At 36.8% G+C, this 26265-nt stretch overlaps 1 protein-coding gene across 3 annotated transcripts in view; it reads left to right on the plus strand.

The window, feature by feature from the left end:
• The window catches only part of LOC136418157 (potassium channel subfamily K member 18), a 103293-nt gene that overhangs the window by 67380 nt on the left and 9648 nt on the right, over positions 1 to 26265 (plus strand). For all 3 annotated transcript variants that reach the window (XM_066404123.1, XM_066404139.1, XM_066404131.1), the window contains 3 exons: positions 22043 to 22310; positions 25278 to 25523; positions 25722 to 26084. In XM_066404123.1, the coding sequence (XP_066260220.1) occupies positions 22295 to 22310; positions 25278 to 25523; positions 25722 to 26084 (625 nt within the window). In that variant the 5' untranslated portion in view covers positions 22043 to 22294. The remainder of the gene's footprint in view (positions 1 to 22042; positions 22311 to 25277; positions 25524 to 25721; positions 26085 to 26265) is intronic.

Here is a 26265-nt window from a genome sequence, read left to right on the forward strand (position 1 = left end):
AGACTAGCCCATATTTCTACATCCATTAATCCCATCTTCAAGGCGATATTCATTTCGAAACCCTTGCTCTGTATAACAATTAAACACGCTCCATTGCCTGAGCCCGTTTTCCCACACAGTAAAGGTGAATGTAAACGATCTTTCCAGGTGATGTAATATCTTCATTATTGCACGCTGCTTCATGGCACTTAAAACCTCTAATTGCTGTTTGAAATATTGCCCTTTATTGCCATTTGAGTGGAGCAGAAAACCACATTTTCATGCAATGCCAGTCCCAAATTCCAAGTCTATAAGAGATCTCCATGCAGAGGTTCTTCTTATGCAATTGCTTACCTTGAAGGCGCCTGAAGGCCTTTATCCGCCGTTTCTTAGGTCAACGCAGTTACCAACGTGAACTGACTTTTTTTTCTCACGAAATGAATCTTCAAAGGACACCCGATCTGGTCTTCTGGTGCCCGGGTAGTTGAGAAAATCGCCCTAGTCAATTATCCAGGCCATGGTTGATCTAACCGGCCATTTTCTGAAGACCTCTTGAAGACTTGACCAAGGTTTGATTGTTGTTTTTAATGAATATTATTCCACACTGTTTCTAGGTGCGGATGTGTATACTATTTAGTTACTTTAAAAATCCCCAAACAATGGAATGTGATAGATTTAAGTTTGGACTTCGTGGTGGCCATAGATGTCCGCTTCCCTGATTAATCCATTGATGGGAAAGATTAACATTCACGAGCTCCCTTACATGTACCGGGTAATGAGCAGGGGCACCATTTTCGATAAATCATTGAGGTTAGAGGAACATCCTCTAGACTTAGAAGTAAGTCATTTCTGAAGACGGAGCGTTCCCCATAGGATTCTGCGGGAAGTTTATCTAGTTCCAAAATCATATTTCTACACCACATATCAACTAAAAATTCATGTTGAAAGTGGGGTTCTCACATTAAATGAGAATTTTCTATGTTATAAGAATGTCTATTTCTCCAATTAAATGTATCTTCTTTTATAAATGTGGCCTCGTCGCTGAACAATATTTTATTAAAGAACAGAGAGTCGTGATGTTGCTTTGTGGGATAACAAATTGTAGAAATCAATTCTGAGTTGAAAATCCCTTGGCAACAAACTTTGAACAAGCGCAAAATTGCATGGAAACAGCTTCTCTTTCCGTAAAAGAAATTGATATTTTGCGGGCGCCCGTCGCTTTGGAGATCCATTTGGTGATGGACTCTGGATCCTCCAAAATTCGGAGGCAGATTTCCTCGATCCACAGTGAGAACTTTAATCTTCCAATATACGGGTTTGCCCAAAATGAGCCTATCTCGGCCAGTTGATCGTAAAGTCGTTCGAAAGTTTATTCGATCTAGTTGTCTGTTAATGAGATAAAGTTCCAGGTAGCTTCCAGCAACACGGCGACTTCTAAAGTTTCTTTGCGCATAAACATAAAGCATATTTCTCATCTCAATGTTCGCGAATTTACTGTGTAGAAGCGTTCGTTAAAGTATAACACAATTTACTTATCGCACTAATAAAACAAACTCTTCATTAGTATAGCTGTGACTTCGATATTTCAAACGTCGATAAAAATGGCACCCGTATGATATTTTATTATTTTCATGGCCTACCTCCCAATATAAGCGTTAATAAATTGATGACATTCATAAATCCTTGGCAGTGCACCGGAAAATTTAATACCCCGAAAACAGAAAGAGATGCGAGTTTTTTGCACAGTATCTTTTTGAGGTAAATAAGCATCAGAATTCACAAGAATATTAAAGTTATTGGCACAAATGAAAGAGCTAGCTCCACTCCTCACACGTTGGTGAAGCACAGGTGGCGCCACCTATCTAACCTAGCTGTTTTTTTTATTTCTGTTTAACATATTGATACAAGCATTTTTCGTTAAAAGAAAAATTCTTCAAAAATGTCAATTTGTTCCAAAACTATCAATTGAATAAAAAAATGTCTCAAGTAAAAACATGTTTGTTTTCAGCAATAAATCAGAATGTGTCAAAAAAAAAACAAAATTGACCTTGGTTAAAGTCTCAATGTGACCTTGAGTTGAAACCGTGATAATGCCAAAAATTTTCCCTCTTCATACAATCTCTTCCTTATTTGAAACTTTATTTTCTAAAACTGATAACTTTAGAGATATTTACGTGACACGCTTAAAAAAACTTACCCTGTATAATGAAAACAAACAACTTCTCCATGAGGCAATTTTACCTAAATTACTCAATTTATTTACTCTCTAGCAGCCAATACTCATTTGTACCATTGTTTCTGAGACACCCTGCATATTCAGATTAGTTCAGGTTTTAACCCGAAATTCCTGGATATACAGTGGCTAGCAAATGTCTAGGCACATCAAAGATTTGCCAATGTTTGCAAAAAAATATCAGTTTTGCAAAACGAAAACATCCAAATCTCTGTGTTAAATTATTAATTTGTCATCTACATAAAATATTATTGATATTAATTTTTTGTATAATAAGTCAGTCGAATATTAGAAATAAAAAGAGTTTGCACGTTTTCTTGGTTGCATAAATTTAGGCACACCTGCCTAAATTTAATTTAAATTGTTAAGGAATCTAGCAGCTCCAAATTGTGAAAATAGGTTTTGATTAAAAACAACTGATGAACAATTATATATCAGATCGTAATTGTCTCAGTTGTAATCGTATTTCTTGTAAAAAATGAGTGACAAAGAGATATCGTTAGTTGAGAGAAATCTGATTATTAAATTACACATGGAGAATAAATCTTATAGTCAAATTGAGAAACTAATAGGCAGAAATCGATATAGAGCCAGAACTATTATTTTGAGATATGAAACGGAAAAAATAATTGAAAATTAAACCCGTCCTGGACATCCAGGAAAATTGACAATTAGAGGAGAGAGAAAAATCAAACGTTTAGCTGAAAAAAAACCCGCGAATTAGTGCCCTTAAAATTGCCGCAGAGATATACAAACTTTTTCAAAAGTATTCACGCTGATACTGTACGAAGATCGCTTCATAGGTTTAGGTAAAAATCTTGTTAGTAAAGTGAATAGAGGAAAAAGGGTAATGTTTACAAAACAATTCCTGAATCGTGATATGGAGTTGAATGTGGGAATGAAATAAGGTAATATTTACTGACGAAAGTAAATATAACGCATTTGAATGAGATGGTTAAAAAAAAAGTGTAGAGAAAACTACGAGGAGAATTTAACTCGAAAAATACGATCTAAACTATTAAACATGAAAGTGAAAGCATCATGGTATGGAGATGTATGGCGGCGTCGGGTGTTGGAAATTTCGTCATAACTGAGGCCAGTATGGATAGACATGTTTATGTACATATCTTAAAAGAACATTTTTAAGAGAGTGTGCAAAAACTTAGGTTAACTGGCGATTATTATTTCTAACAAGATAATGACCAAAATACACGGCTTACATTGTTCGCGAATGGCTGTTGTATTATATAATACTCCCCATAAACTTAAAACTTCTCCTCAGAATCCTGGTATCAACCCTATTAAACATGTGTAAAATGTGTTAGAAAGAAGAATTCCATGCCATGAAGTAAAGACAAAAGAAAAACTAAAACAAATTGTAGTGGAAGAGTAGCAGAACATAAGAATCGATATTACCCAAAAGTTAGTACAATCTATGCCAAATCGTTTTAAAGCAGTGATTCTTTTGAAAGGTTACCCTACAAAATATTGATTTATACACAATATTGTTATTCTATTCCATTGATTTTTCTTTTTTTTTGTTTTCTAAACTGTGCCTAGATTTTTGCGTTTCAAAAATGTGTTATTTTTTAAAATAATTTGTAATAATTTAATAAATACGTTTTTTTTTAAATTGATTATCCATATTAAACGATCATAATACTGAACTTTTCAAATATATCATTTCTGGACTCGATTGATATACATATAATAATGTTATATTTCAACTTGAATGAAAAAAATTCATTGTGTGCCTAGACTTTTGCTGGCCACTGTATACAACGAAAGCCTGCAGAGTGTGGAGATTCTCACGATTTGGAAAGTATCCAAGCTGGTATTAATCAAGAAACGTAGAAAAGACGCAAATGAAGAATGCACTTGCCAGCCAATATGTCTCATCAACACTAGAGGGAAGTTGTTCGAAGCAGTAATAAGAGACAGACTTCAGGAAACTCCAAGAAAAACACCTGCTCGACGATAACTAACATAGATTTAGAAACGGGCAGTCAACAATATATGCGTTGGCAAAGGTTCAAGAGATCGTGCTGCACATTCGAAGCAAAGCATCCAAGAACAGGAAGCACTGTGTAACGGTGTTACTAGAGGTGGAAAATGCGTTTAGCACGGTGAATTGGGGAGGAATAGTAAATGCTCTAATTGAAGAAAACATAAGCGGTGGCCTATTCAGAATTATTACGTGTTATCTAACGAACAGAAAAATTACATGTCCAGAGAAATGCAAAAAATGAGACTACTCGTGCAGGGTACCCCAAGGATCTGTCCTCAGACCAACACTAGGGATCGCATATTATAACAAAATTGTAACAAAAATGGAAAAAGGATTGGTCACATATACGGATGGTCTGACGCTACTGGTTAAAGCAAAACAAAGCATGGATCTGGAAGAAACAACCTTCTATACTGTGTCCAGAATTGTAGAAACGCTAACGCATATGGAATTAAAAGTGATTGTGAAGAAAACAGGGGTGATTATCTTGAACAGTGAACGGAAACTATTGAATATGCGAGTGATGGAGGATGGTATACTGGTGAAGAGTCAGGAATAATTAAAGTACCTCGCAGTGTATCTGGACAGAAATTTAAAAATAACCACGCGTGTGTTGAGAATCTCTATGAGGGCAAACTTTGTGATAAACAATCTTATTAGGATAAGGTCTAGGATGGGTGAACTCAGATCCAAGAAGAGGACACTGCTGTGCAGCGTCGCTACATCAGTTGCACTCTAGGGAGCCTTGATGTGGGAAGGGGCGACGGGATTCCAGTACTACAGGAAAATGCTGCGAAAAGTGAACAGAAGACCAGTCATTTCCTAATCCACGCACACCCACATAATTATCCTAACCATTACAAGCGCTTATCGAACGGCACCGTCAACTGCACTAGAGGCCCTAGCAAGATTACCGCCAATCGATCTCCTAATAAAGGAGTGTTCCGACATGTATGGAAACGACGGTACACGGAAGCAAGAAGCCAGAGGGAAACTAATGAATGCATAGGTGGAGAGATGGACAGAATATCGGGGCTGGACCAAGATTTTCATTCCGGATTTGAGGAAATGGGCAGAGCACAAATGGGGAAAGGTGGACTACTACCTAAGCCAGGCTCTCATCAGGCATGGAGTTTTCTGCTCGTACTTGAAGAGGATCGGTAAGTCGGATTCTGAGAAGTGTTAATAGTGGAGGATATTATGGAAAGGAAAAAAAGGAAATAAGAGAAGTTAACTGTGAGTATAAGTTGTTGTGCTTCGAAGTAATGCTGACAAGGCAGTTCCGAGGCCAGGAAGAAAAGAGGGGATGGTTTTACTGGGTAAGTAGAGATATCCCAAATCTCACACTACCCGGCTGTTACCATCTGGCTATCTGTAGCAAATAGTTGAATGGCCGAGCGTCTTTTTAAAAATTTACACCTCCTTAGGCATATAAAAACGGTAGTTCAGATTAGTTAAATTAGCGGTTGTGGTTGTTTTGCTCGTTGTCCAGCAAAATATTCAGGTACCACATGGAAACTGCAAAATAAGTAAAAAATTGCGTTTAGATTTTTTTTAAATTAATTCTGAAAAAAAACTGACATATGGCACTAAATTTAATATCTGAGGTTTTCTTGGGGTGGAAAATTGAAATTTTAATGAAATTTTGATGTAAAGTGAAGAGGACGCCCTTAGCGGCCTTTTTCCTATGTGTAAAAACATAACTTTTTTACACCTCGGTATATTCATAACTTGAATAGACAATTGAATTATTTTTTCCCAAATTTTGCAATTCTTCCTACATGAATAAAGCATTAATCAAAAAAAACACCAAATAAAAATAATACGTCAGTACACGACAGGAAAAGCAGTGGAACTCCTTTCGAATCTGTTATGGCGCATCAACACGTCATTACTTCGAAAATTATCTGGACCGCTGTCAATATTCTTGTAAACTTCTGTCACCCGCAACCAGAACCACAAGCGACAGGAAAACCCTTAGTGTCAGCCCCACTCAGACACATGACTTTATTGATAAATATTAAATGTGACGTCGCTCAGGGTGCAGCGTCGCTGATTTTAATCTGGCTAAGATACAATTAATATCACCTAATATCTTCAGTTTATGTTCGCATTATTTTCTGGTGGATCGTAAAAAGTGGAAAGCCTGGATGAGCCGCTGTTGTTCGAGGGTGGATAAGCGTCGAGTTATTGTGTTTTAAATGGCTGAAGAAGGGAGACTTGAAAGTTATTGCCATTGGGTAATATAAAGTAAACATTATTGAGACGTCCGACTTTTTTCCTGGAGGAAATTTGCCGATATAATAGGGAATTGGATTTATGTGATGTCGGCGTTTACTGGAAAATTGGCAAAGCTCCTGCTTTGCCTGATGTGCGCCTGGAAAAAATAAAAATAAAAAATTGCCTTGTTACTCCGATAGTCAATAAACCGAAACCATTCCGTAAATAGCCAGGAAAGTATAAACAGGAAATACAAAGCTCGGTTATCTGCACTTACCAACAGCGCTTTCCTTCGGACGGAAAATTTCCTATATAAACTTTTATAAAACTATCGACCAGTGGAAGTTGGAACTTAAATCTTATCTTGACCACGCCGAGAAAATTCACGTTGTACGAAACAAAAAGAAAACTGCGCGGAAACTCGGAGAAAAAGCAACGAAAACTTTAAAAACATATGTTTTAGTCCGAAAGTTTATAATTAAAGGGGAGAGAGAGCGCTTTTTGCTGTCGGGACATCGAGCTCGAAAGGAAAGAGCTTTTACCGTGTTTCCAACGGGAAATAGCTCAATTACATCACCGAATTACTCTCCCTCGTGAGATTTCACTTGTGATTTCTTCTCTACGAGCGTGCGGCAAAACATCACTTGTCGCACTGGTTAGATAAATAACTAATTTCTCATCACGAAAAAACTCGCATGAATCGCGGCCAATGAGCAGCAATTATTGGGTACACATAGAGGAGATGTAATTCATTATAATCAACACATCCACCCAGAATTATCAGGTTTGAGTTACTAGCGCCGGATATTATTTATTAAATAATAATATGTGCCATCGCAACATAAATGATATAGGGAAGTCTAATGGAATATGCGGCTATGCTTAGAACATTTTGATTTAAATTCATATCAGGTTATTTGTTCGACAAGGACTATATGAAATCCGTTTATTAAAATTCAGATTTATTTCGGTGCTAATGGCAAATACTGATTAATGGGTTGCTTTGATATCGAATATTCGACTATAGAGCGCAATAGATTCTATGCATGCTATACATGATGACGCGTCAATTTGAATCTATAGTAGGTCTTGTCATCGTTGACGCAAAGAGGGATATGTCAAATTTTGAAGGTTAGTTTCCAAAATAACAGACTTGGATGTAGACTACGTCATTCAACATACTCAATTAGAATTTACTATTTTTAATCTAAACTTCACTATTGAAATTTACTTTAGTAAAAATTACTTTTGTAGAAATATTTAAGTGCGAAATCGCGCTCTAATTATCGTTCGGATAAATGTGACAATATTGCATGCAGTTCCCAAAATGTCTGTACTGCGAAGGTGTTGACCTACCGTAAAAGTATTGACCCACTGTGAAGGTGTGACCTACTTTATTAAAATTTCTAATAAATATTATTTAAAGTTTAGTTGTCAAAACAACTTGAACATGTGAGATCGTATAGTATGCTCGACTAGAAGTAAATTCTTATCTTAGGGCTTTAGAAAATTCAAACTTGGTTTACTGGCAATAGAAGACAGGAGCGACAATATTGCATGTGAGACTTTAAATATAACTGCATCTAGCTGTAACGTAATCCCGCATGCCTAGTAATAATTTTTTCTAGCGATTTATTCTTTCGAGTGTTTACATTGAGTCTGTTTGAAAACAAGTTTCTGGCACTGTCTTTGGTACAATTTCTTCGTATTTATAAATGAAGTCGGCCATTAAAACCATTCCCTAAATTTTGCGGTTTAACCGAGAATAGAGCACAACAGAGCCTCTCTCCTCTATCCAGATTAGTAATTCTGTTCGGACACGTGCGGCAACGTCGCTCCGCGGTTTTGCGGCGAGATAAGTAGAGATGAGTTCCTCTAATTAATCTTTCAAAGTTTGAGGGGTCGCCTCAAAGAGATATGAAAATTAATTTTGTAAGAGGAGGCGATACAAAAGAGGCCCCGCTTAGAACATGTTTAGCTCGTGAAGTTTTTGGCCGGAGGAATCGGTAAATATTAAATAAGGCGCGATATAGGCAAAAATGTCTTGGCGTTTTCAACAAGGTAAGATTAATTATTTCGCGTGTCGATGTGAAATTAACGAGGTTTTCAAAATTTCCTTTCTCCCCGGGTAATTTGCTGAGAAAATCCATTAAGGGAAATACCAAGTGTCATGATCCACATAAATACTGCGTGATATAGAAAAGAGGACACACCGTAAAAATGGTTTGATTTAAAAATTTTTTAGTACGCATGTTCCTTATGCATAAATACATAGTTAAAAAATTAAACAAATTCGATGATTAAAACCCGAAAAAAACTTAATACATCGGCCTTCTGTATTGTCTTATGCATTTCTGGACACGTTTACGCTACGATTCATTGAGATGATCGATGTCCTCTTAAAAGATCGCTTTCTAGGCTATTTTTACAGGTTACCAGATTACAGAGTGCCTCTAGGGTTTGTGGGGGATAAGGTAAAATTTGTAACCTTCTACCCATAATATCCCAGACGTGTTCCTTTGGTGATAAATCTGGAGATCGGGGTGGCTAAGGTAATGCATTTATTTCGTTTTGCTGGAGGAAATCCATAGTAACCCGAGCCACATGTGGTCGTGCATTATCTTGTTGGAAAACTGAATTGCTAAATATTCTGAGATGGGACAGAAGATGTCGCTCCAAGACTTCTCGGATGTACCGTTGAGTGATCACATTATCTTTGACGAAAACCAAAGGTGATATGGTACCATGAGCTGTAACATCACAGATTATTATTCCTGCACTCTGGTACCCATCGTCGTATATTTATTCTTCTCGAACCATTATGCATGCCCAGACAAGATCTGAATTCGTCGCTGAAAACTACAGCGCCCCATTCCAAGGCACCATTGCACCGTTCTCTATACCACTACACTTGATTTTGTCGATGGAGAACGGTAAGAGGTAGCACAAGATGGAGTAAATGGTTCATATTCGAATATGCCGTTCAAGCTTTCCAAGAGACAAACCTGTCTATTAACGCCAAAATTCTAAAATGATAATTTTCGGGTTCTATAGTTCTGCGACGTCTTCCTGAACCTTTCCTTCTTTGTAACCTATCTTCCTGGAATCATGCTTGACACAACTAACAAGAACACCTTCTAGAAGCGCTGTAGAACAATAAACGATGTTCTAAGTTAATTTTCCGTTGCACTTTTTACAATTTGAAAATACTTAAAACTCCTGATAACGTAAAAACGAATGTGAAAATATAATTGATGCATAAACTGAACATTTTTAGGATTCATATAAACAAACAACCATTTTTACGGAGTGTTCTCTTTTTCATTTCACGCAGTACAATTAGGACAATAAATAAAGGAGAAATTTTGTTTCCTTATTATCATTAAGGGCGCCATGGCCTCCTGGAAACCTAAAGGTTTCCCCTTAGGTATGCATTTCTCCTTTAACCCCCAGACAAATAATTTTCAAGAGCACCAGGATGGCCCTCAAAGACTTTTAAATATTCAAGGGGGAAAATCTTTGATGTTTAGAGACCAAAAGGCTGAATGATATTATGTATATATATTCAGATCCCGACCCTTTAAAGCGATTTATTGCGCTGACTCGTTTAGATTTTAAAGGTCTTGCAGTTTAAACCATAAAGACCTACTTAAGCTGATAGATTTAAGGATTACGTATTATTAAGCTTAAGTTTTAACATTTATTTTTCAGATTTGTTTTGCGTACGTACGCCTTACCGAACAAACAAAGACGCCAACGTTTCAGCTCTGATGCACATTGGGCTATTAGCGGTTTTATACCCGGTTTACCGCTGAAATTTGCATACATTTCTTGTTTTAACTGCACCGGCTACCTTTTATTTCTACTAAAAATGTGGTCGTTTGAAAGTTTTATTGTTTTCATTTATATTCAAATCGCCACGGTAATTTCGGGAAAATATACTGGAAGTAGATAACAGGAAATATGAAAATTAGAATAAACTTGTCGAGAAAGGTGTACTTAACCGCGGTTTTTGTTGAACATTTTGGGGCAATAGAAGCACATAATCATTTTAAAATCTTGAAATAGAAGTATCAACATCCTAATAATATCCCATCTGGATGACTCAAGACTTGTCTATCCAGATGACGCTGTTTAGAACATGGAGATGAAGGGCAAATGACGCACCAAAGACAGCACATGACGCCATTCTGAGGGTTTCTTTAGAATTTCCTTTGATCTACTAAGTTTTTGGCATATTAAAAGTGGAAGTTTCCAAATTCAATAAATTTTAAGAGAAATTTTGTAATAGTCCATGTACGAAATTGGAGCGTGTGAGACTCCTTCACAACTGAACTAATGCAATTTTCATCTCTCAGTTTAAAAGGGTATTCGACTAAATTTTTGTATGGGTTCCAATCCAATTTTCCCGGATTGTAATTTTCAAATTTACTTTATTTGTAAAATATTAAAAATTCATCAAATGTTATTAATTTTTTAACTTTTAAAATTCAGTGAGATTCAATGACTCATTCAATTGAGATCACTTACAAGCCATATTTCCTAAACTTCAAATCCTTTTTTGAAATTTTCCATATTAAAAAAAAATGACAATTTCGGAAAATTTTCTAAAAACGTATTCCGAATTTATGATTTTGAATCTGACTAAATTTATAACATATTAGAAATTCATCAAATGTTTTTAATTTTTTTAAGTTAAAAATTATTCGATGTTTGAAATTTTTTCTTTTTTACCCATATCGAGGGAGGTGATAGCCATTTTTCTAACCTTTAAGTTCATTTTTTTAATTTTCAAAACGTAAAAAAATACCTCTTGTAGCAACATCACTCAAATGTAAATTTATCGAACTTGTCAGTTGTAGTCAACAAAAAGTCGAGCCCCGTATAGCATCAGAAATGAGCTAAATTTGGTATAATTAATGAAATTTTCATGTCTTAATTTAAAAGGGCATTTCCGTATGATTTGAACGTAATCAGTTTTTGAGTTTCCTTAATAAAGCTCTACTTTAAGATGGAGTTTCATTAAATTTCGGCCCAAGATAACCATATTCTTCTCCCTCCATATAATACCTCCAATCAAAAGCTAATTTCCAGCGGAGCACCCTTTCACCCTCTAACCACTTATATCGTATTTCTCGACAGTATATTAAAAAGCGGCCTCTTGAATGTGAGCGAAGAGGACCCCCCTTTTTTCCACTCTTATCATCTCCTGCATCTCGGGGGATTCTCCGGTGCGGCTTAAATATTTCACAATTCCGAGGTGCTCCGTGCATGAATAAGTGATCCAGAGTTGCCAGATTGACTTATGTAAATCAAACTTCGAATAGCTCTTTTCTTGCACTAGAATTTCAATGTTTTCCACCTTCGAGTAGACACTCAATCAGCCGCTCCACGCGATGTATTAGAATAACCCAATCTGGTGGAGTGTTTCGCCGGACCGATCGAGAGGAATTAAAAACGAATTTCTCAGGTCCAACAAGGGTTAGATAGGGATAATCCAATTACAATTAGGCCTTGTCCGTAATCAGCTACGCCGGCGACGTCGACGGCGACGCTGTCAGTGGTGGTCTCATGATTTAATGCGCCTCGCACGGACGCTTAACGACACCCCATTCAAGACTCAACCGCAAGTTTTACAAGTTTGTTTAGTTGCAAGAAACCGATACTAATTGATTCCCAGTCTTCCGGGTTTCAGGAGGAAACGATTTTCATTAAGCCCTTTGAGGCTCTCTCTGGGATGGTTTTGCTGCGTTATTTGCCAGTACCACTTAAGATTTGAAGGCCTTTCGTGTCCATTTGAGACGAGCGATAATTACTTTAAAGACTAAACAGAATTAGTTACGCCAGTATGCTTATAGCAGCTCATTGTATCGCATCATGACCTTGATAAAAATGTGTCAACAGTGTTGTGCCCAAATGGTGCATATGTGGTGCAACATCATCTACTGGTTAGGGTTGGAAACTCTTGTTTTTTATTAAAATTTTATTGTTTTTTAATGTTTCAAAGCTCCTATCACGATTATTTAAATACCTAAAGCCAATTCGCCCGCTCCGGCTCTTAGTAGAGGCGTAAAGATAGAAGGACCTCGCCTAATCGCGCCTTATCCGAAAATTTTAAAGCGTCTTTGGTCCCATCCAACAAACAGTTGCCGGTGCTTGAACCTTCTCTCCGTAGAGGAGATAATTTCGCTTTAATGCCTGCATTTATGTTCGTGTAATTGTGTTCCACAGGAACACTTACACCCCCGTTTATCTGGGCTATTGCCACCGGGAACATCTTCTTAAAAGATATTAACATGGCGACGCAAAGTTGGCTCATATTAGAAAGTTAACAATCAACTTGGCTAAGAAAGTATCGGTGGTTATCTCTTAACGCGTAGCTGACAGGAATATATTTCATTCTGTTGTATACATGCATAGGTGGCCATTTATCTTTATAAGCCTTCAACATGTCGTATTTAAGGTCGGGATTTATTGACCGACAGAAGCTGCTTGCTGTTTGGATAGTGTTTGGTCATGCAGTGTGGGATTTATCCTAGGATTAGTATGTAGGTCGAAGGATAATGAGTTTCGGCTAAAAAAATAAGGTATCTGTATCAGACTATTTATGATGACGCAACCGTGACCTTCTCTATGTCATCCAGTTGGTTTTGACCTAAAAAGTGACACATATCAAAAATGACAGTTCGTAATAGCTGATCAGTTAGAGACTAAGTTTGACATAATCAAAATACTCTTTTTTTTTAACCTAATAAAACTGTAGTTCAACTGACACCAAATAACCAAGTATTTAGTTTGTTCATATCTAACTTTAATTAAAAGCCGGAAATTTCCTGCTAAATAATTAAAACGTCTTTTGTCAGAATAAGCGCCGTTCAAGCAACTTTCCGTTGAAAGTTAGATGAGTATTGGCTTACTGAAATCCGTTTTATCGAAGTCTATTTTGAAGAATTTTTGGTAAAAGGTGTATCGTAATCTATTAAATTATGTCCTAAATTGGATTTAAAACAGGACTTTTGCCATTTTAGTTAAAAAAAATTGTGTCTGTATCGTGTGACAACAAGATAGTGACGCACCCTATAACATGTGTGTTGTTTCATAACAAAATTTGAAATTCGAATACAGAAAAATATTCTGCCAGCCATCTGCTTGGTTTTTTTTCGCTGGAAAATAGGACAAGGGAGTTTAATAATTTATTATTAGGTGTACAACTTTGCTTCCGCCGTTTTTGAATAGATGTATGTAGCGGTAAGTAATGATCGAAATAAATAACCCCATGTGGGCATGCAGTAGCCTTGGGCACCTGTTAACATAACCTCATAAAAATATTAGTCTATTTGTGTCTTCATCATAAAGTTATTCGCAATTGAAAATGTCAGTGTACGAGCCAAATTCTCGTCATTTGCGGGAGGTTTTACTTTTCTGCTTCAATATGAAGAAATCTGCTGCTGAGGCTCATCGAATGCTCTCAGATACTTATGGGGAAGCCACTATTAGTGAAAGGACATGTCGTGAGTGGTTTCAGCGCTTCAAGAACGGTGATTTTCACGTCGAAGACCAACATAGCGGTGGAAGAAAGAAGGTTTTCCAAGATGCGAACTTGGAAGCATTACTTGACGAAGACTCGTGTCAAAGTCAACAAGAATTGGCACAATCATTGGGAGTGACTCAACAAACAATCTCAAAACGCCTCAAAGACATGGGAATGATTCAGAAGCAAGGATATTGGGTGCCGTACGAGTTGAAACCAAGAGATATTGACAGGCGTCTGTTCGCTTGTGAACAGTTGCTTGCAAGGCAAAGACGGAAGGGATTTCTGCATCGTATTGTGACTGGGGACGAGAAATGGGTTCATTACGATAATCCCAAACGCAAAAAGACTTGGGGATATCCCGGCCATGCTTCCACGTCGACGGCCAAACCGTCTATTCATGGTTCCAAAATCATGCTCTGTATTTGGTGGGATCAACTCGGCGTAATATATTATGAGCTGTTACAACCAACTGAAACAATCACAGGTGCTCTTTATCGAACCCAATTAATGCGTTTGAGCCGAGCATTGAAAAAGAAACGGCTGCAATACAACGAGAGACATGATAAAGTGATTTTGCAGCACGATAATGCTCGACCCCATGTTGCGCAAGTGGTCAAGAAATACTTGGAAACATTGAAATGGGAAGTCCTACCCCACCCGCCATATTCTCCTGACCTAGCTCCTTCTGATTATCACTTGTTTCGATCCATGGCACATGGGCTAGCTGACCAACACTTCCGGTCTTATGAAGAAGTAAGAAATTGGATAGAATCGTGGATCGCTTCAAAAGATGTCCAATTTTTTCAACACGGGATTCGTATGCTGCCCGAAAGATGGGAGAAAGTAGTGGCCAGCGATGGACAATACTTTGGATCCTAAAGATATAATTAGTTTTTTACAATAAAATCGCGAAATTCGGAAAAAAAACGGCGGAAGCAAAGTTGTACACCTAATATATTATATAATATTAAATAAAACATTAAATTTAATATTTAAAATTACCCATAAAAACTAGTAATGTTGCCTTATACATGTGGTTCAAAGAAATAGTAAAAAAGTAACAGAGTGCTTGCACTTTCTGTTGTCACCCGGTATACACTCTTCGAATAAATCAAAGGCAGCCCGATTACACCCTTATCGTGGTCATTTCACATATTTTCAATACAGGGGAGTGTCGGTAAATTCGCGTAATAGCCCATAAAAGTAACAAATAACCGTATTTCCTCTTAACACGACTCAAGACGAAAATCCCATGATCGAGATACCAAATTGTGGCAAAGTAATGTTCATAACAGTATCGTTCAAGCCTTCCCTTGTGACTCACTCGAAAAAGGACGAGAGAGGTAATGGATATACCTGCTATGCATGTTTTTTAAAACAGCTCCTATTTCCCACCAGTATAAATGAAAAAATAGTGTATTAGTTGTGAGCATACAAGTGACGTCACATCGTATGTTGAGAGACGGAGCTGATTTATTACTTTAATCATTGTCGTACTGATGAAGCCAATGCCTTCTGTACAGACAAAGTCTATTTTTGATTACGTCACAATTAGTAATCATTGGTAGGTACTCCGACCAAATGTGCATAATATAAGTTTTCGGAAGATTTTAATCGGTTTTCGCAAGAAACAAAACAACTCGAAAGGACATAAAATAAGGTTCCGAAGTTTCTAAACCCGAAATCGCTGAAATAATTCAGTTTCGGCATTGTAATTTGAAAGTTTCGTTTTATTCCTGCACGTTTAATTAAAATACAGTTTACGAGGAAAGTTAAACTTTGGCCCGCTGTTTACGGCCATATAAGCATACATGTGACGCTTCCCTTGCTCCTTTAGTTTCGACATTAATACCGAGGGATTATTTCAAACACAAATTTTACAGGTGTCTTGTTTATATTAGACTCTTTCGGCGCACATGACCTGTCCTGAACTAATCCCTTCCTTGGCTCATACATATAAAACGGGCCACTTAATTGAAAGGTCCTCCATCGAAATTAGGGCCTAACCAATTCAATTTATAATTGAACGGACATGCCACTCGAATTTGCTTCTTAATAATTCATTGGCCTTTAGAATGGAAGAAGAAAGAACAGATAAATTCCGGATCGATAGGGATTTTCAGCTAATTGAATCCGTAAAAGGTTACTTTCTGATGGAAAATGGGGCGTTATCCCTGGAAAAGGACTTACTTGTGCCTCGACACAACTCGGACTTAAGAAGAATTAAATCCTTTTAAGGTGTTCCGCTAATCATATTTTATCGAAATAAATGAACGTTTTTAAAAGTAAAAATGGCCTGTTTCCGAGCACTCAGATGTAAATCAGCACCGGCTTAATTCTGGCATAATCCAATTATATAAAAAGGATTTCACGGGTGAAGAATTGTCTGAGGAAGAGATTTTACGTCGAACTTCTGCATGGCTCAGGCAGATGGAACACGAAAAGCTCTTTATGCAAATGTAGTCTTTTTGGTGGCTACTCATCGGCTTATTGGAAAGTTTGTTTCTGTACTTTCCACTTTGCAGATTTTTCAGAGACAAATTTCTTTATAATAACTGTCATGACATAGGGCATACATGGTGACGTCATTGAAGCATGGCATTTAACTGAAAGCAAATTCAAGTAGTCTCGATGTTAGTTTTCAAGCCTAACAACTGGGGTCGGCTTCTATAGGAACATACGAGAAATAGAGTAAAATTTTTGTAGATGCTGATTGATCAAAAAGTTTCATTCAACAATTTCATGGATACAGATTTTAAATCTTTCACTCTGTGCTTATAGAATCCCGTCCCGATGCATCATAAGTACAGTCGGCCAATTTTGTGAATTAAATTTTTGCTTGTGTTGATTGATTGGCCAAAAATGTCTTTCACCAATATCATTGGACAAAAATGTTCATTTAACATCGGGCCCCGTTGCACTATGACCATAGTAATTTTTTTTCTGTACTAATAAAAATTCTCATATTAGTTTTGAGTGTCCAAAACGACATTTATGAGTGCTTCCTATAAATTATGAATTCGAAAAGTTCCAGTCACACTCAAGCACGTCCCATGGTTGTAAATCTGCATGACGTATCTGTAATGAAAACATATAACGGACCGTTCCCGCTCTGCAAATAAATAAAGTGCTTAAAAATTACTTTCACGTGCTCAAAATGATTTCTTCTTCGGAAGTATAAAGCGGTTTTGATTGGTCTCATACAAAACACCTGGAGTTAAATCATTTTTTCCGCAAAAGGGAAATTAAAAGCCGCACTCGTGAGGCATCAAAATTACGAAAAGAATAGCCGGGAAACTTTTACAATATGAGCCGAAACACGAGGAGCTCTCCGCATCCATGTATGTGCCTTTGTTATCCCGAAACCTCAAAACTTTACGCGAGAAGTAATTTGCTTAAGACAAGAGCAGCTCCTCATTTAATCTCGGCATGTTTTCATAAACTCTCCGGGCGACATTCGCCTGACCTCGAGGAAAGTCTTAGTTTGTTCTCTCAAGTTTATTACTATTAAAATTATTATGTTGTTTGAGGGTGTGAAGACATTAAACCGTAAGCTTGCATTATGTCGTTAGGACCGGTTATAATGAGCGGGATCATATTGGTTAACGAGCATTCTTAATGAGCCAGAGATTTCTTCGAAAATGGACCTTACTATAAGGCCTTAATTGGCGGCCATTTTGGGAAAAGAAGTCAAAGTTGATGGAGTATACCTGGTGACGTAATATTTATTCCATGACTGTAACAATGACTAATATTTACCCAACATTGCAAATTTGAAAGATGTTAGGCGTCACCGCGAAAGTCATGTATAGCGCAGGGATGACTAATCAGAAGTGCCGATTCATCTGATTCTCGAAAATTAAAAATAACAAATAACCAGAAAAAAGAAATGAACACTGATGAAGAAGGTTACTTTTGTCGCTACAATCTACAGAAAATTTATTACCCATAATTTGAAGAACCTTCTAGCTTATAAAATAATCAAAGGGTCAATGAGTGGGTTTTCAAGGTGACTTTGCTATAGAGAAAACAATGTTTTCAATACCTCTTGGATGATCTACATATAAAATATACTGAATAGGAGCCTAGAGTGTGCGTTTTCAACACAGCGTATTAGAGTTAAAACTCTTGTTTCAAATTTGAGAACTTTGTTACTTCGTTAGGATTTAAGAAATGCAAAATATACTCATGTTTTCCATGAGTATTTTCACAGTTTAAAGAATACTCTACAAATCTTCTTATATAAAATAACCAGAGGCGTAGTGTGTGGGCCTCTAAGATGACTCAACTAGAATGGAACTTTCTGCTTTAAATCTAAGAATTTTTATTAAGTCGCTTCAATTTTTTTAGTGTTTTGTGCGCACTTTAACAAAATTTTCAAACGCGTAGTGAGTTTGTTTTAAAAGCGACTGAATTAGAATAAAATCTCGGGATGTTACAATTGCCCTTGATTATCTACTTTTGAAAAAGTTTTCTAATTGCGCTTCATTGCATCATGAAGCACCTAGTTCTTTCTAACTGCAGTATCTTGAGATATGTATTGCCTTAAACTCAAACCTCATAGTCAAACAGTTCCCTATGCCCATTTTAGTTTTCAATGCGTATTCGGTAAATGCGAATTTAGCATAGAATATTGGATTTATGCAATCTGGGTAAACACTTAATTCTCTACTAATGCACATTTTGAAGAGTTTACTCAACTATCTTCGGTGTTATTCATGGAGGTGTGGGGAGAAATGGAGACAAATCTCGCGCTCCTTTTCATTAACCGAAACAAAAACATTGAAACCGAATTAACTACTAATTTGAATTTACGAAAACGCATAAATCAGGGTCGTTACATGTCTCGTACATTGACAGTTCCTGAATGCGTATTGATAAAGCATAAACGTATTAATTTTTTCACACCTCTTTGAACAAGTTTTTCGAAAAAAAACATGTATTAATTGAATAATTTTCTTCCTGCTTCTTTTAGGAAGCAGGAGTTACTCTGCTTCTGCTGATTTCAACCACTATAAAACAAATTTAGAACTGTCCCTATTGGTTGACTTTTCACATTTGACATCAGTTGAAGACTCGCTCACTAAGTGTCGTGCTTGTCCGAATTGATGACTCTCGAGAGTATTTCTTTGTTTCTTTCATATAACCTGCCATAACATTCTAATACTGTTATTGGATGAGAGCTTCGAAAATTACCAGTACACCCCCCCCCCCCCCCCCCCCTCTCTCTCTCTCTCTCTCCAAAACTTTCTGCGGAAGCTGAAAAGCACGCGAAGGAACTAATTAAAAAGTTGCCTCCCATCATTTCGTTGGAAACTTTGGACAATGAAATGAAATACAATAATAGTTATTCTTATTTACTATTCCTCCGTTGAACTTGTTAAGGAAAAAAATAGATTTCTATTGTTATTTTCTTGGCTCTTGGATTTGCTGTTTCCTTTCTAAATGATCTATTTCCTAATGCATGAAGTGGCAACAAAGTGGGCACTCATGCGGCTGTAATCTACTTAACCGACGACTTCAGTAGATGTGAAATTAACGACGTCATAAAACCAAATAGGAAAAAGTTTTTATTTCCTGAAATCTAGTTTTAAAGCCACTTTCCTAATTAAAGCTTCCAAATCCAATAGGTTCTACATTTTAAGCAAATAAATTTCTACTTTTTTCAATATCCAGTCGGGTCTAATTAAAAAAGCAATCATGCCTTGTCATTTTAGGAAGTTTCGGTTTTGCATACCAAACGAAACGAGCTATTTTTCCGAATTTCCCAATATGGAAATGAGCAATATGGGTGTCCATTCGGAATAAACAAGTGCATTTTTGTCGCTCCACTCGATAAATTCCGGACAATACTTGGGAAATACCGCGCTGTACATGGAAACGTTCTTTTGTGAAATTACTATTCGCTTTCAAAAGCTTTGTTTGGAAAAATAGAATCAATTGAACCGATTTATTTGTTCGTGCCAAAGAAATGTGTTCGAATTAGGTAAAATCTAAAATTCCATAAAATTGAGGGCGCACACAGATTGCGTCACGCTCGTCCTGAATCTGAAGTGACACTTGATTGTCGAGTTTTTAGTCAACGCTTTCCAAGTGATAAAAACGTGTTTTCTCAGTTATTACGTCATTCTGTATGCGCACACTTTGCGACTTTACCAGCTAATGAAATTTGCATACTTTCATTAAACTCATATTAATCCCAACCCCTCAGAATTCACCTTGTTACCTGAAGAATGCTAAGTGAAACTTTCGGGATTTTTGGGCAAACTTTTTCGATAATTCGTTTCGGCCCAGCAAACTTTGGACTTGGGCTGAAAAGGGCATTAGTTAAAATTCCACTCTGGTTTGTTTCCATAATGGGATGGAAATAAGGTGGAAAACATGGAAGAAATAATCAAGTTTCGGACGCTCTACGGAAATGCCCTTACTTGAAATTTGATTAAGAAGCTCTTTGGGGTTAATTATGGAAAGGGAGTGTTCGGCTCCAAAATCGATATACATATTATTTGTATCGAGTCGATATAAAGGAAATATTTAAAGATCTCTTTGTACTTATCTAGCTTTATTCATTCGTACAATGGGCTCAAAGCGGATATAGACGTCAAAATATCGCGTCAGCGGCAGGGCGAAATCATTTATCCAGCTTTCGGTTTGTATGAATGTTCCTAAGCCGTAGGGAGTCTGCGACTTGCCAATATTGGGAGGGTTTCTTATAATAATAAATCACGATTAAGCTTTGTGCTAGAGATGCATTGTTACTGTATTATTTACTTGCTTATTATGCCTGAAAATGCCGCAACATGCAATAGCAGTAGCTTCAATATCAAAAGCGGAATTTCATTTCAATTAATAATCTATTTCTGAAAGAATATCCAGGCTGCAATATGTATTGAAAACTCGATTTTAAAATTGAATTTGTTTTCCTGCATTCAATGAACCCAAATCGTTTAAATCGGAAAACATTCATCCCTTGACTAACACATTAATACTTTGTTTATCAAAAATTTATTTTCAGTATTGTTAAAAAAACTCATTATAATTTGCAAGAAGTACTCATCGTACACGTAGCACAATCGAGATTCTTGATTCAAAATGTTGATGACAGAAATCTTAGTTTGTAGTTTGTTTATTAAATATGTCGTCACTTAGTAGGTACATCTGTATGAAATTAATAAGATTGAAGAGGAAAAAAAACTTTAGAACCAACAGCTGCAAAGTAGCTTATCGTTAATTAACATGCAATTACATTAAGCTTTTAAAAGATATTTTGGAGACTTGCTAATTTAAAAGTGGCAACGAACTTCCGGTGGGGCACTTAAAGTTAATTTATTTTTGGGCTTGTGATGTGACGCTCTTTGTAAAATGAGGCATTTCAAAGACCAAAGGTAATTGAATTTTTACTCGGACAAGAAGGGACTTTGTGGGGAGTTTTACATAAAATCTACAGTATTTTAGCCTGGAATAAAGATGTCCTTCTCCTTTTGCTCAGGGAACAACTCTCAACTACCATTAACCTCGGTGTAATCTATTGGAACTTTTATTTCCATTTTATAGGCCGTTTGTCCCTCAAGTTCCTCCAATAGTTTGGAAAATTACTACTCAAACCAATTGTAGGGCCATTGGGACACATTTTGGCTATTTACTGTTTAAGGTCAACTCCGATTTCGGGCCTTTATTTACTCTGTGAATCTACGGCTTTTAGTCCAGGTTAGGAGGTACTTATCAAAAATTAGCTTTCCATAGCAATTATGAGGAATTTGGGATGTTTGAGATGGGCGAGGGAGCTTTCCGTAGGAAAATTGTTTCGTAACCCTCAATTTTAAACGCATAATGGGATCTCACTTTCTTGTCAGCATTCTAAAAAGGAGCGCACAAGAGGACCCGAAAACACGTTAAAAGTGAGCGCCCCCAAGGCAAGCTGCTTCACATTTTAATGGCGGTTTCCCTTGAGTTGTAGTGCACTAGTGCCTTAAAGGTACTTATTACTTAATAAATTATATTTCCTAAAAACTTAAAAATTACATTATTTTTAATTCGCAAAACAAAATGTATTTTCCGTTATTTTCAGACATTGAAGAATAATGATCTAGCGGCGCAATCCCTGCAAACGGAATTTTCGAAAGTTGGGAAGCAATTATTTGAAAGCTCCTCTTCGAGAAAAGCAGAATAAAAGGCCCTTTTAGACTTCTCCGTTCAAAAATCAGATATGCTCCCTACAAAGGAATTTATGCGGAAATAACTTAATAAAAAAGGAGGCGTCATGATAAAAGAAATTATTGAAATGGGAATTGAATGACTTAGGCGTGCTAAAGAGGGGAAAATGGAGAAAGAGTCGGGTAAGTAAAAATAATATGGTTTTTCGTGCATTTGAATGATTGTTGTACATGTGATCACGCATTAGTTGATGAACTAAGTTAGACAGCTTACTAAAGAATCGAAATAGTTTATAGAATTTCCCTCAAATGGCACTCGGAAGACTAATTACTCCACAAAGCACACCAACTGATGGCGCCATCTATAAGGCGCGATACATGAAAGTATTTTATTTTTCATTATTCTCAGTTACCAATGACGCTCTGCAGATTTTTCATGCTTTTCAAAATTGCTCTTTTGTTCAAATTCTATTATATTTTTCAAATATGATTTTTTTCTGGCACTGAAAACTTATCTTAGCTTCACCGCAACTCATTATAATTTTTTAAACCGGTTAATTCTAACTAAATTTGTTGGCATTTTTTACTTCTTTTACTTGTCAAAATTTCAATCGATTTTACATGTTGCCAACTTCTCTGCTTTGTTCCAAAAATGCTGAACAGTCAATATCCTGGTCTTAGTACCCCCTCGTGCCTGGGCAAGTATACAGAGTGCTCGTTTCGAAGTTTTCCAACGTTCGAAGTTTTCTTCGAATACCTTCGAGGGTCATCAAAATTTTTCAACTTTTGAGACGACGTATTCTAAAACTCCAAATTGCGCAACTTTGCCGTAGTTTAACAGATCTCGTATCTTTTATGGTTACCGAGATCCATATGTTTGAGAGCTCCATAAACGAACACGCTATACACATAGCATTAAAAATGTTTCTCATCCAAAGACACTTACTTGCACCACAGTCATAAACAGTTTTCCTCGCTATCGGCGGCACTGCAGTATCTTATCTCTTGACTTACTTTGTGCCTACCACCATGTTATCCTTTCTAGAGGCAACAGACTCCTATTAATTTTAAATTCTTCCCTGAAATAACATTTAATTCCTCTTTAGATTTCCGGTGTTCTGTATAACAAATTAAGTTTTATAACGACGTAGTAAAACAAATGTGTTATAAAACATTGTTATGCAACAGTTTGTTGTTTGATGCAGCGTCCAGACCATATTTCAAAACATGTAACAATAACCCATATTACACGGCTCCGGCTGTACACAGTGTATCCCAAATTGATGCTACATCTATTGTATGAGGGGTCTCCGGTACCATAAGGGATACAGAGCCGGTCAAATGGAGACAGTTTTAAAGATTTGTCTGGTAATCCGAATTCTGTCTGATAACTTCACAAATTCTTGTGGTCGCTATCTTAATTTTTTGGATTATCCTCTTTCTAAAATGCCAAATAAAACTGTTTTCATTTTTGCCACAGGTGTTGGAAAGCTTTTGTCTTCCTTTACACAAAACAAAAGATAATTACTGCTCTAAACTCAAAGTTAAATTGCAGGTGAAATTTCTGAGTAAAATCGGTATATCAAAATGGCAGCAAATTACTCAAACGAACACAATAGGGACATGAGAGAACTCCATTTCAAATTAAAGAAAAACGCTTCTATAACATCCGTGTCGTACGCATAACAGACAATAGTCTCCCTAAGGACCAAATTATTAATGCGCTAACAAATTTAACATCCAGTTAGTTTCCATAGAAACAAATAATAATTAACAATTTGGCCCTAACGGAATTAACCACATAGAGGACGATTTAGACGCATGGTTATGACCTTGCTAAATCGTGAATTGTTTGCAAATGTCAATTATGTACAATTTAAAACAATTAATTAATTATATGTATTTCGTTATTTTCTACATGGCGTACACCCGGGACTGCTGCCGTTTCTCTTCTGTTTTATTTAATTTGAAACGTCTACTACCTTGTATTTTACTCGTTTCTTGAAGTCAACTTTGACACTTAGAGTATTAATTATCTTTTGTTTCGCATAATGGAAGACAAAACCTTCCAATGCCTGCTGTGACACAAATCTAAAAAGCTTCATTTTGTACTTCAGAAACGACACGAAGATGTCAACAAATACACCGACGAAAAGGGTTTTCAAGTGCTTGCCGAACAATTCAAGATGGCGGCCATAAGAGTTCACAGAGTTAGCATGCAAATCTTGAAAATAAATGACGATCTTTTTGATACGTCATCGCATTTTACGTAAAAAAAGTGAGGGTTTATCTTTAAGATCACGTACGGCTTGATTTAGGTGTTAGAGGAGGAAGCTAAAAATGCAATTCTTCACATCTTTCTATTTTTGTTGAAAATGGTAAAGCCTAAAGCAATTTTTAAAACAGGTATGAATTCTTTGCACAACCTTTTCAGTGCAGTATTTTCTCCAACAAGTTTAATAACTTTGCTATAAAGCATGTTTTGTTATGCATGGCCTGTACGCGCCTTTAGCGTGTTACTTCATCTAACATCTTATTTAACACATCCGTGGCGCTACCTCAAGATTATATATTTTGATGAATGAGGAAATTTCTACATTACCGGCGATATTTGGCCTAAGAAAATGTGTGCTATGATCACTTTTTTTTTATTGAATGAATGTGCCAGGTTGAATAACTTCTGTCCGTCATGTTAAAGTGATGATTTTTGCTCGGAAACTACTCCAAACTACCTTAACTAAACCGACACTAAATTAACTTTACCGAACCAGAAGAACCCTAGGCTAACCTAAACTTTTAAATACTCGCTTTCCTGCCTTCGCATACCCTGCACCTTTTAACAGCGGACATGTCCAGTGAGACGATATCCGCTATCGTCCTCACGGTCTCCAACGAAATGGTCTTATACGCAGGGGCATCACTTATCGCTGTCCTCTTGGAGGGTTGATCTCGTTCTGATATGTCTTATACTATATCGTTCTGTGTCATATCGATGTTCCATACTGAATCTTATAAATCCAAATCCAAACTAACTCAACTAAAGCAGCTCCAACTTGGACTACCTTGACCGAACCGCAACGACCCCAGACTAACATCAAGTTATAAATCCTAACCTGAACTAACTTATTTAATATTTTCGTAACATTTCAGGTCATTTCTGCTATGAACCGTATTCTGCAGTCTCAAAATCCTGTGCCAGCAACACCAACTCCCTCAAACGAGACAAAACCCTGAAACCAGGGCAGAAAACCCCTGATGGTTCGTGCAGCTGCCTAGGAAAACGAACTAAGAAGAAAGGAAAGGCGTTTCTTGCAGGAGTGGCTACAAATCTCGGAATTTGCGTCCTCTTATTTGGATACACATTAATTGGATCGGTTATTTTTTTATCTATTGAAGGTGCGTTGGTTTTCTTGAGTCTTATGACAAATATATTTGAATATGTACATATACATACATATGTAATTCGTATGTTATACTCGTATATTCGTCATTGGCGCAAAACACAAAAAAAAAAGTCAGCTAAAACCATTTTGTCGCACTTGGTGCGCTCTTTTCGAATGACTAAATGAGAACTGATTAGTAAATTTTCTACAGGTGGACACAATTACCAACATCAAATCTTGGCAACAACCTCTCTGGCTATTCCTGATAATGGGAGAAAGCAGATGAATCACACTACTGAGTTAAAATCCAAGAACGACAAAGCCAGGACTAAGACCGTAGAAAATTTGTGGATTATCACTGAGGGGCTAAATATTCTTTATAAAGAGAACTGGACTATATTGGCCGCCCAGGAAATCACCAGGTTTCAAAACGAGCTGCTGAAATCTATGGAAGAAGAGATGGCTCATCAGCAACCTTTGACAATCAGCAAAGATGGAGGAAGAGGCGGGGATAACTTTGAGTGGACTTTTGCCAAAGCTTTTCTGTATTCATTGACCGTGTTGACCACAATAGGTAAGTTCTCTTGAAATAGGAAATTGTTTAGGTTTTGGGGAATTTCCATTTTTTCGATCGTATTGTACAAATTTCGGTCCGAATTTGCATCGAAACTGTAGGATCGAGGACGGGCCACTCCACTCAAAGTGCTAAATTTTGTTCTATACAAGTATCCATTCAAATTGCAAACGATAAAAAA

Source organism: Euwallacea similis, chromosome 2, assembly GCF_039881205.1.
Source record: "Euwallacea similis isolate ESF13 chromosome 2, ESF131.1, whole genome shotgun sequence".
Lineage (NCBI taxonomy): Eukaryota > Metazoa > Arthropoda > Insecta > Coleoptera > Curculionidae > Euwallacea > Euwallacea similis.